General features: G+C 37.8%; 1 protein-coding gene across 2 annotated transcripts in view; it reads left to right on the forward strand.

Annotated features, from left to right (window-relative positions):
- Positions 1-12,744, forward strand: part of ppp2r5a (protein phosphatase 2, regulatory subunit B', alpha isoform) — a 48,403-nt gene that overhangs the window by 30,971 nt on the left and 4,688 nt on the right. The window contains exons 5-12 of one of the 2 annotated variants that reach the window (XM_044170017.1): positions 4,929-5,059; positions 6,999-7,058; positions 7,694-7,802; positions 8,220-8,273; positions 8,472-8,522; positions 8,618-8,737; positions 10,400-10,527; positions 11,933-12,034. In XM_044170017.1, coding sequence (XP_044025952.1) covers positions 4,929-5,059; positions 6,999-7,058; positions 7,694-7,802; positions 8,220-8,273; positions 8,472-8,522; positions 8,618-8,737; positions 10,400-10,527; positions 11,933-12,034 — 755 coding nt within the window. The remainder of the gene's footprint in view (positions 1-4,928; positions 5,060-6,998; positions 7,059-7,693; positions 7,803-8,219; positions 8,274-8,471; positions 8,523-8,617; positions 8,738-10,399; positions 10,528-11,932; positions 12,035-12,744) is intronic. The other variant, XM_044170018.1, reaches the window with a different exon arrangement.

Consider the following 12,744-nt stretch of genomic DNA (forward strand, 5'->3'; position numbering starts at 1 on the left):
GCAGCTAACAGGGGACCACAAGGCCTGGAATGTTGGCTGGGCCACATCCGAGGTGCCTGGACCAACTTTCCATGATGTGAATGTGTTGTGGGGGAGCTTTAAATAGCTGCCTGTGGTTCATTCTTCAAGTTGAGAGAAGAGGGCTGTTGTTGGAGCAGAGGGAACGAGGTGGAGGTTTGGGTGGCAATAAAGGCAGGGAAAGAAGGCCCGTGGTTTGTTAAGTTATCATAATACACACAGCATAGGAATAGGTCTTCAAATATCCCTCTGAGATGTTCACACCATAGAGGACAAATCACAAGGGCGGCCAGAAAAAGCATCCCCAGAGGAGGCAGATGTTCAGTGGTTTGCTCAAGGGCCTTTTGACAGGGGAGGAAATTTTTGTTGCAGTGATCAAAAAGACGAGGTACTAGAGCATCCATACAAAGCCACAAAACAGGGAATCCTTGTGAGGTGCATCCTGGTGTACCATACTTTGTTTAGACTTTGTCTGAAGGCACTTTGCACCTCAAATACATATCTACCTAAGACAAACCCTGGAGTGATCTTGCTCATTACTGGTATTTACATTTGTGCATGTATTTGTTAAGGTATTTGTTATTGTCTTGCAGCCCCCCCCCTTTAGGAATGGGTGTGGAGTAATACAAACATGCAGCATAGCAGCTCAGTGTGAAAAAAATGTTTTGATGTCAAATTTAGTCAGTGCTTTGGGAAGCTGTGTACCTGTTAAATCTAATCATGCTTTTACACAGTTTAGGAGTAAGTTTAGTTTGGAGATAACTGTAATGTGATTAGCATCTGTAAGCTAACTGTTAGCATATGGAGGGGATACACCTGGAAGAATTATCTCCAGGGAGCAGTGAAGAAGCCAATGATACTTGTCCTACAACATCCTGAAGTGGCAAAAACCATTATACATGATAGTCTTAGTGGCATATCATTTTATGCGGCTCCTTAGGACCCATATCATCACTGGTTTCCTACCCTACTTGCTAGTTAATCAGAATCAGAATCAGAAATACTTTATTGATCCCCGAAGGGAAACTCTTTGCTACAGCAGCTCGCCTTCACGTCAGTGTACACAGGAGAAAGCACTAGCAAAAAAAAAAAAAAAAATACAATACACTACAAAAACTATAAAAACAGGTCAGAAAATAAATTAAATACCAAGTGGGTATAAGTATAAAATAAAATAAGTGTGAAGTACCAAGTGGGATTACCGGTATAATAATTCAATGTAATAAGTAGTATTGCAACAGCAGTAATGGAGGTATGAATAATAAATAGGAAAAAGCTAAATATTGCACATGAGTATTACACGGATATTGCACAATTATTCAAGTAATGGCATATTTTGGTCTTTAAATACAGAGCTTTATAACTAGCGCTGCTCTGGTGCAACTGGATCATCTAGTGCAGAGCACAGCTGCTGCAGAAAACAGACTTCAGCATGGGAAAACAACCATATGTGGAGCAAAGTGTGGTCAGTGTATTTTAGGCTTTTTATGTCAGGGATCACTGGTAAAATGTTATGGAGTTTGTCTGTGTTTGCATCAGGGATCTGTTTTTTGTTCAATATAAAGTGTTGAGATTTCAAAACTGTATGATCGTTTGATGCATTTATATCCCTACCTGCTTCAGTTCAGAATTTCAATTTTCTCCGTGTTATTTATTTCCTCAGTTTAATGTTTCTGTGAGCAGTAACTGAAATGTTTCTGTTAGAAATTGGGATAGCTATAAACAATCATTCATTTAATATTGTGGAAACTAATTTCTAAACCTTACATGCAGAATCCTGGTTTGCTGGTCAGTCTAGTTGTTTTTGCACACAATGTTTAACTTATGCAGTTGCAAAGCAGTATCCTACGTAACACCAGGTGAGTGACTATGAAGTGAGACAATTCCCCATTCCAGCTACAAACTATGTGTGGTAGCTTTGTCCTGCTATATCCATACTACAGAGTTGATAAGGCAGTATTTCAAAGCAGTCAGGAACACATATTTGCATCACACATTTGCTTCACGACTAATTCTGTATGTATGGACTTGAAATGATCAGATGTGTTCTAGGTTTTTGTAGCTCTGTCCACTTGTGATCATATAACCGAGGACACACATGTCTGAGTCAAGTGTGAGCAGTTTGCAAGAATCTGACATTCCTGTTAGCAGCTCCTTGTGGCTGTACTGATCCTCACACACAACTGGTGAAGACATTTAATCACAAAACAAAATGAACTTGACTGCAAATGATTTCCAAGTGTGTTTTGTCAACCATGGAGGAGAATTGTGCTCTCATTGATGTTTTTTTCCTTTATATTTCTATGGACCCTCTTTGAGCAATGCCTTTATGATTGTGCATTGTGTCTACACACTACAGATGGACATAACATGTAGCCTAGTAATGATTTTTTTTTTCTGGACCCAAGGTACAAATCATACAGGGTCTCTGGGCTCTCCAGGGACATGTACTGGTCAGGCTCGTGAGGAAACTCAGATCCTAGTGTGACCTTTTGTGATTGAATATTGACATTACCTCAGGCACACACTTGCATGTCTGAATTATACTCTGGCAGCTTTCTTACATAATAAAGCCAATGTCTGCATCCCTTTTGTCCTCAATGATCCACGTCAGTGCAGTTGAGAGGTCAAAACCTCATGTCTTCTGTCTGGTCAGTAAGGATACAAGTTTTACCAAAACATTGAGTGTAGAAACTTTTTACAAAAACCTTGCTTGTTTTGGTCAGCACAGTTTTTCTCCCTTCCTCGACGTACATGTATCACTTTCATGAGGCAATAGGTGTCATGCTGCTTAGGGCTAGACTATAAGATGTCAGAAAATAGTGAAAAGTAACCTGTCACAAGTTCCCAGAGCCCGAGGCGATTTCTTCAAATTTCTTTTGTCAGAATAACAGTCCATAACACATAGGTATTTAATTTACAATGATAAAAATCAGACACAAGCAGCTAATTGTCACATTTGAGAGACTGTAGCCAGAAAATGTTTGGCATTTTTGCTTTATAAATAACTATACTACAATAATTAATTAATTATCAAAATAGTTGGCAATTAATTTTCTGTCGATTAACTAATTGTTTCAGCCCTATTACATCAATATACATATGTCATGATATAGTAAATTTGAAAAGTGTCGGTAGATAGAAAAACTATCTGTCTATGTTTGGTAGAATCAAATAACTGACAAGTCAGGGTACAAAAATCCTAAAAATCCAATACTGGCCACAAAGCAGTCCTGCACATTGCAAACAATGGCCTGATTTCCCCAGGTAGATTAGGGATAGCTACCTTGGTGGAATCGGTCAGTGTCTCTGACTGTTTACAAATTTCTATCGTGTCATGGTATATGTCGTCATATAATGTCCAGGTAAGGACAACTGCTTTGAACGCAACTTCTATACTTTTTGTAGTAAGCGTTTTGGTTATAAAGTCTAAGGATAGAGGGTATTGTATTCTGTACAGATTGTAGAGCCCTTCGAGGCAGAATTGTGATTTGGGGCTATGTAAGTAAATCTGATGTAACTTGACTAGTACTAGCAATAGTCAAGTGAAATAAGGGGAAGGGAAAAAGATAAAACTATAGCCCGACTGATTTAAGGTTTTTTGAGGCCAATACTGATATTGATATTTTAGAGTTTAAAAAATCAGATAATATATTGGTCTCTATTAATTTTCTGACATGTATATGCCGATATGATATAGCTGCAATGAGTTACACTAATATCATTTGGGGTTTAAATACAACTAATATTTAGTGCACTGCTAGGTATGGAAGGTGATGGTAAGTAGTTAGGACTAACTAGAAGGCTTGCAACTTCAGGTTCTCAGGCAAACTAGTAAAATATGTAGGAGAACAGGAATAAGCAACATTTGAAACATCATGAAAACTGTAATGCCCTTGAGCAAACCTCCAATTGCTACATTATCGCTGCTCAGTTGCAACACAGCAAGGCTGGTTGCACCATTGAACTCCCAGGGTTTAATATGTGTAGCTGAATGTATGTGAATCAGCGCAGTGCAGAAGTAAAACATGTGTCCATGATGAAACCCTTTCCTGGATATACTCAAGTTTAAAAATAGACACCTGTCACCGAGGTGCTGATGGCAGGCTAGTGGAAGATAAGAACCATACTCTGACGCTGAGTTGAGCCTGAAAACATTCCTTTTGAACTCTGTGGCATCGGCTTGGCTGCCCTCAACAGTATTGTAATAATGACTCATCATATTTTGCTGAAAATAGCTGTTAAATGCCAGAGATTTCAAATATATTTACAATACAGAGCATTCAGGTGCAAATAACGTATATTTGTTGTATAAGATGTTAGTAGCTGGTAAGATATGAAGTGATTATTTATACTTATTTGCACAAATTACTACCTTACAGCGAGCACAATACATTTGTTAAACTTGGTAGTAAAGGCCCCCCTAGTTTGTTGCTTAGCCTAGAGGCGGGCGATATAGAGAAAACTAATTTCACAATAAGTAATCGCTGCAATCGCAGTAATCGTTTTATAGTGAAGGCCTATGAAGCTTCAAGGAAAATAGTCCAGCACATCACATAGCAAAGGCCACATATTGAACGAGTCATCTAGTAACTACATTGATAACGAGACGAGATGTGAAATCTGTCTTCAGCTCACCTTGAATATGTAGTAAGTATGTATAGTAAGTTTAAAGTATATACAAGTATTTTAAATGGTACAAAGATTAATTGTATACATTCTATTTTGTCAAATGCTTTAGTGGTAAATATTAATCACAATATAGGTACAGTGTATGAGAATCTAGTCACGACGATACAATTAGCTACACAGTATGGAGACATGATAAAAGATATTATTGTATCTTTCAAATGAATCAGGACTGAAAACTGAATCAGTGCGTGTTTGTCCTGTCCTGTCTGTCCTTTCAGCTGCTGGAGCTGTTCGACAGTGAGGACCCGAGGGAGAGGGACTTCCTGAAGACCATCCTGCATCGGATTTATGGAAAGTTCCTGGGGTTGCGAGCCTTCATCAGGAAGCAGATCAACAACATTTTCTTGCGGTGAGTGAAATGTTCAAAAGGCAGCCAATGAACAGTAACAGGAAAACATGTTTGATGTCCTATCTCATAACCATTGTTTCTTTTTCTTTTCTTTTCTTTTATTTAACCAGGTAAAAGTTACATTGAGATTAAAATGTCAAGAGAGACTTGGCCAGGAAGGCAGTATCAACACATTGTTACAACACTAAGTAACATAAACAACTGGCTAAGACAATTGTCACAAAAGAGTATGCATGTAATGTTCACATATTTCAGTAAATTTGATCAGTTCAGGAATGTGAAAATAGGAAAACAAATCACTAACCAGTGGGTATTATGTCAAAAAAATTGATTGGCCTGCTGCTTTGAGGGAAGTCAATGCAACCGTTCTTATGATCCTAACAGTCTCTAGATCCCAACACCTGTTCCCTTTATTTCTTTTTACCTGTCATCAGCCACTTGAAATGGGAAACTGAAACTCACTCACTCAGTATTTGGTAAAAACCTGACCTTTTGGAACAGTGCCAGCCAGTGATTTGCAGAGTTTGCAGGGCTGAATGTCAGTGATTGGTCAAACTCAGAAACTGCAGCTGCTTCAGCTTGTGTACTGCTTCATTCAAAAAACAAGAAACTATGGTTTCCTGACTAGTTTAAAAAAAGAGAGGGGGATAAAGAGAGATTGTGTGCGAATTAGCTGAGAGAGAGAGAGAAGGAGTAGTGGTAAAGATACCTAGCAAGTGAATGATAGAGAGGGAGCGGTGATGAGAGAACAGAGTGAGTGAATGATAGAAATAAAATTAGTTTTGATGGTAGCTTCATGGCAGTTGCGTTCTAAATCAAAAATTAAAAAACATACAACACTCAGGAGTTTGTGTACTTTGGAGTCAGACGCTCTTCAGTTTTCAGTCTACCTTTCTACCTCTGCAAGTCATGATATTAAATACAAACAACATGATGATTCAGTGTTGTTGTCCGTCATCGGTCGAATTTTCCTAATCTTCACGGGTCTTCACATACTTTGGAAGTGCAAACAGGAATGTGCAAAAAAGGGCCTTTTTGTTCCCACTTGAGTTCGTTTGGCTCCATAGTTCCTGGAACTATTTGGTCGAAAACAGCTTTTACTGAGGATTCCTACGCAGGTCAAAAAACGTCTTCATTGGGATTATAAAAGACAATTCTCCTGAGGGAGTATTGGGGCACTTTATAACCTGTCTCATTTTACATTGGGACATACAAGGCATGGCTGTCTGATTCACAGAAACACACAATGAATGTAACCGAAAAATATGCTCCATCTACTCCGTTAACAGTAAGGTCCGGTGTGGAGTTTCTGGTCTTGGTTTTCAGTTGACCCCGTTATGCACATGATGGGCTCAAATTGATTGATGTTCAGCCAACTAAGACATTATTTTCTCTACACGTCATTACATTACATACACACAAATGGATTCATCCCAGCCCCCGAACCCTGTGTTTATTCTTAACGGCTCCTGTTGCTGCGTTACAACGGGCTTTAGATGATTGAATCAGGGGGGCCCTTGATGTCGTTTCCAACAGGCAGGGTGGCAAAACGGGTACACGTACTTTGACCATCTGTCACTGAATAAAAATAGTGCCACAGTTGTCAGGCTCTGTCTGTACATACCATGGGTGCATGCAAGTGGGTTACCAAACAGAGGAGATGAATGATGTATGGATGGATCATTAAGTTACATAAGAACAGTCGATTTAAGGTCTCCAGCTAAATTTGTTTTTTTTCCAAGTAATTCTTAGTCAGCTATTTAAATGAGACTTCTTATCAATTAAAGAATTTGCAGATTTCAGTCTTTTGGCCAAAGACATACAAGTGATCCCTGTTTTCTGTGGCAGCCCAAATGCTTTTTTTTTTTTAAGAGTTACAACATTTGGGGGGGGTTAGTGTGTTGTGTCATAATAATAATAATTTCTGTTGGTGTTGCAGGTTCATATATGAAACTGAGCACTTCAATGGAGTTGCTGAGTTGCTAGAAATCCTGGGAAGGTGAGTAATAACCTTTGGTCATGTGACATTTTGTGGACATACTGACATGCAGAACAATCACCATTAACAACCTTTTACTATAACTGCTGTGTGCGTAAAGAAATCTTAAAGATCTCTTGATACTACATTCAGTTGATGGTAAACACAATAGTTTGTAAAATATTGAATGCATTTAAAAGTTCAACTTTCAGCCATTGGCTTTGGACACTTGCTGTCCTTTTAACAAGTACAATTATTTGTTTTGGCTTCTTTTGGTGTCTGGCATTTGATAACACTTCAACTCTCAAAGAAAGATGGATTTGAAAAAATATAATCATCACTATCATAGAAACCTGGTCTTTATTCCGTCATAGCTTTACTGCAGAGAGTCCAGGTTTTAAACCAGCTTGTGGAGATTGTTACTTGTGTCTGATGACGTGGAGGACTTAACTCCTTAACTAAAAGGCTCCTCTCTTCTGTCATTTTGGTACTACCACTGCAATGAATTCTCTCTATATTTCATCTCTGCTTCAGGAACCGAACATATTCACAGACATGCCCTGATCTGATCTTGTAGTATTCAGTTTGTGCTGATGTTTTGTCATTCTGTACAGGAATCTATCCATCGTGGTTCTGTTGTTTTTTTTTGTTTACAGTATCATCAATGGGTTTGCGTTGCCTCTGAAGGCAGAGCACAAGCAGTTCCTTATGAAGGTGCTCATCCCGTTACATACAGCTAAAGCATTGTCCCTTTTCCATGCACAGGTAGGAGAAACTGTCTTTACTATTAACTATATTATGTTGTTATAACTTGCATATCCTTGAGTTGTATCATTCACAACTGCACAGAATAGATTTGATGTATCGCTAAATTATACAGCTGTTGTTGAGGATTGTCTCTCCAGGATTAAGCACCGTTGTGATGTAATCTCTGTACTATAGCACCTCTTGGTGGCTTGGAAGTGGAAATGCTCTGGTTCAGTGATTATTGGTGTGTTTCATTGTAGTCTTTCTCAAAGTTACCAGAGTGGGAATTTATAAAAATAATTACATTGATTATAGGTTTTCACCCCAAATACATATTTAACAAGAGATGTCTTTTCAGATGAGGTTCTGTGTAATGCAGCCTTGGTCTGATGCAGTTTTTGGGTTCATTTACTGTTTTCCTTTTGTGTCCCTCAGCTGGCCTACTGTGTGGTCCAGTTCCTGGAGAAGGATCCCACACTCACTGAACCGGTACTTTAAAAAAAAATAATAATAATGAATAAAAAATCATTCCTCCCATTCAAAGCCTCAAGCACTAAATTAGTCTAAACTGCAGAGACATTTGTAGTGGGTGCTAGCAACCACCCACTCAAACAGACTGTTGAAGGCTTTTTGTTTCTTTTTTTGACATTAGAGAGAAATTCTCAAGAAATTCTGTTATCTGTGCAGGTGATCCGTGGGCTGCTGAAGTTTTGGCCTAAAACCTGCAGCCAGAAAGAGGTAATTCTGCATGTCTGTAAATACACTTTACACTTATCACAGTTGTCAGCCAGATCTTAATGTTGCTTCGTGTTCTGCACCTCTTATCTAATAAGGTGATGTTCCTGGGTGAAATTGAGGAGATTCTGGACGTCATTGAGCCAACGCAATTCAAGAAAATCCAGGAGCCATTGTTCAAACAGATTTCTAAATGTGTTGCCAATCCACACTTTCAGGTATGCTTCTGACACAGACATACAGAAACATACAGACTTTGTCCTTTGCCCATAGCCCTCTTCAGAGAATATCATTGCTGGCTTCATAAAGCTGTAAAGTAACGTTTTGTCATTCAGACATACATGTCTGTAACACTTTACTTTAAGTCCCCTATTTAGCATTCATAAGCACTACTCTATATATAGACATTTAATAAATGGTTTATAACACTTTAATATAGTTGTAAGCAGATAAGTGTTTATTAATGCATTTGTCCAAAACTATAACTATAACTTATAATTGTCGACAAATACTGTACATTTATATACAATAAAGACTTAAAAATCTCCTTATATCTGCCTACAGCTACACTATAGTGTGTTTATAAACCATCTATTAAATGTTCGTATACTGCTTATAAATGCTAAATAGGGGAACTCAAAGTGAAGGGTTACCTATATGTCCGTCAGGTAAATGTTCATTACGGAAAGAGCCACGTGTTTGCTCGAAAAGCCTGATGGAAGAAGAGTGTTTTCTGTTCTCTCACAAGCTGCGTCAGAGATTGATTTTTAAAATGTATTTTGCTGTTGAACCCTTAATTAATGATACTCGCTCGGCTTCTCACATTTAATCATCTAATACATTTTCCCGCCTAGTTTATAAAATCTGACAAAGCAAAAGCATAAAATGACAACCTGTGGTGGAAAGTAACTACAGTAAGTACATTTACTAAAGTGAGGTATTTGAGTATTTCCATTTAGTGCTACTACTTACTTAAGTAAAGGATCTGAACACTTCTTCCACCACTGATGACAACATTGGAACTCCCATTTAATTCCTAGTTGCTGACATGCTGTATGCAAAGTGTTTTGCTGGATAATTATTTTTTCATTCATGCTGTTGGCATGAATGAAAGTTGACAATTTAAGGAGGGAGACAGCTGGTGTACTAGTTGTCAGTAGTTTAAATATCTTGAAACTGTGATTGGTGGCCACCTTAACTTCAGAGAAAATAAGTTAAGTGAGTTTCTAAAGACAAGTAGGAGCCTTTAAAAATTTGTAAAGCAGGTGTTTCTTTTCTTATGCAATTCAAATGCTGACTGCAGAGCCTCCTTCTGACTTTACACAACATTTTAAAAATAGTGTTGTTTGTTGATACTGTGTTCCTGCTGTTTGTCCTAATTATTTGTCTTGTATTGTCAGTTGTTCTGTATTGTTTTTAACAAAGACAATTTTACACAATGTGGACAATAAGTTGTTGACAAGTGTTTCGATTATTTTGTCCACGCCATTTATATCAATGAGGGTAGTCTAAATAACAAAAATACCTCTCTGTATAATGCAATACAGTAACACAAACTACATCTTCCAAAATGATCATAAAGTTGAATCAACATGTCTCAAACTGTTTTAACAAAAACTTAAACATAATAACCTTCATGAAGGTGTACCTAATAAACTGGCAACTGAGTATATTTTCCTTGTTCAGTGGATATTCAGACATGACACATGACGTGAAATTGCCATCACATTTATGCAGCGAAGTGCATGTGAAAGGGGCTTTTGTTCTCTCCTTCATCTGAACTTTCCTTTTTCATTAACCAGCACAATCCCACTCAGTCAGCCTTATGGAGAGATGCTAATTTTTGACTGCAGTCTTTCTACCTTTCTCTGACCTCACAGGTAGCAGAGCGAGCGCTGTACTTCTGGAATAACGAGTACATTCTCAGCCTCATTGAGGAGAACATTGACAAGGTCCTTCCCATCATGTTCGGTAGCCTGTACAGAATCTCCAAAGAGCACTGGAATCCGTAAGTACTCCAGTCTGGAGAAGGCTATTCAACTCCAATCAGAAACGCTTTGTTTTTTTTTTTTTTTTTTTTTTTTTGGGGGTTGCTAATCAAAACATGTCATCTGTAGTAATATTTCGCTGTTAATGTAACAGTCACGAACATTAACTCATGGTTCGCTGCTGATGAATCAAGAGATAAACAGCGCTGTAAATGTTCAGGGGAAACGTTCAACAAAAAAAAAAAAAAAAAAACAGGCTTGTGACGTTATTTATTTACTTTCCAGCATTGCATCTCACCAACTAGGTAATAAAGTAGCATGAAGTCAACACTCAACAGACTCAAACCACTGCCACACCGTCGTCTGCTGAGCTGCAGAATGATGAAGAGCTGCTCTGACGCTTACCTTTCATTCTGCTACTGACTGACAAACTATAGCTGGCTAGCTACCTCGCCAACACAGCAAACAGTTGTGATAAGCATGAGTGACCTGACTGTTGTCAGGCACAACAGTCCCTGTCGGATAACAAATACGCCGAGACTGATATATCTGCGATAGGCCAATATTGGCCGACAATTTGCCAATGAAATCACTCCTTGGACCTTGAGCTGAACAAAGAAAATAACAATAATAACAATAAAACATCATAAGATACAATAGAGTAGCAGAGAAAGGGGGGGAAAAAGCAGCACAGCTTAAATTACGGTCTTCCAATTCCTTAATTGAGTTGGAAGATATCATCTAATTCCTTCTACAGTGTCATCTACGCTGTATAAATTAAGTAAATATTGTTCTCCAGAAAAGTGTAGAAAGAGTGCCAGATTTTTCAAAATGTATCAAGCTTATTTTTCATGAAATAACTTATCTTTTCTAAAGCAAGGCAAGTTACATTAGGTTTAATATATTGATTATTGCATGGCTCAAATGTTTTGATATTTGTACACCGGTTTTATCAATTGAGATGTTGAATTCAGTGTGGTCATACTCATTAAATGTAAAAGTTAATTCACTTAAATTACAAATAAATCAAACATCTTCCCAGGAAGTATCTAGTCATGCAGATAGTTTTAGTTTAATGAGCTCGGGTTTTGAGATTTATGCTGCCACATTAATACAATGGAGGCAACATGAATTTTGTTTGTGATGCTGCTGATGTTGTTACTGATGATCTTTTCCCAGCTTGATTGTCTGTTACTCTGGATAGCCCAATAGTTTTTTTGGAACTAGTCATTGGAAATTGGAAACTGTTGGCAGTGTGTTAAGTTAGTAAATATATGTTTGTTTGTTTTTTATTTAGGGATTTTTATTGAGGGATAATTTAGGTGACCTGACCCTTTCACTTCTTCCACTAAATGAACACTGAAGCACACGAGTGTTATGTTTCCCAGTTGTTACTGATGCCAGAGTGTCTCTGCTGTGTTGCAGGACAATCGTCGCTCTGGTCTACAATGTGCTGAAGACGCTGATGGAGATGAACTGCACCCTGTTTGACGAGTTGACTTCCTCCTATAAAGCAGACAGGCAACGGTGAGTAACAGACACTTTCAGAACATGAAACATGGACTGTAAAATTAGATTGAACACTCTTTTATTTCATAATGTTTGTCCTTAATTGGGCCAATTTCAGTAATTGTCCCTGATGCCACAAAACCGTTTGTCATGTACACTCTACTAAAAAATCTTTCTCAGTGCTGCTCCTCATGATACAAAGTGCTGCTGGTTTTCTACCAGCCAGTTAAATCATTTCACTTGCATTCACCTTGCAAACTATATGTTAACTTGTATCTGGTTAGATAGATAGAAGAGGTTTTAATATATATATATATATATATATATAAAAAAATATAAATTATGAGGTGTGTGCCTTTCTAAATAATTTCTAATCAATTGAATTTGCCACAAATGGGCTCAAGGCAAGTTCATGGATAATCAGCCAAGCAAAGCAAACAGGATGCACCTGAGCTCTGTTTGGAGTGTTATAGCAAAGGGTCTGAATACCTGAATATGTAAATGTAGATTTCAGTTTTTTAAATTTGACAAGTTTCCAAAAAACAAACCCATTAAAATGTGTTCTAGGTTATTATGTATAGAATTAATTGGCAAAAAAAATGTATTTAATCCATTATATATGCAACAAATGAATGGGGTCTGAATACTTCCTGAAGCTACTGTGGATTTGGGCAAAAGATTTTTTGAATAATCAGAATAAGACACGTGCACAGAAATAAAACACCACC

The sequence above is a fragment of the Siniperca chuatsi genome, linkage group LG16 (assembly GCF_020085105.1).
Source record: "Siniperca chuatsi isolate FFG_IHB_CAS linkage group LG16, ASM2008510v1, whole genome shotgun sequence".
Lineage (NCBI taxonomy): Eukaryota > Metazoa > Chordata > Actinopteri > Centrarchiformes > Sinipercidae > Siniperca > Siniperca chuatsi.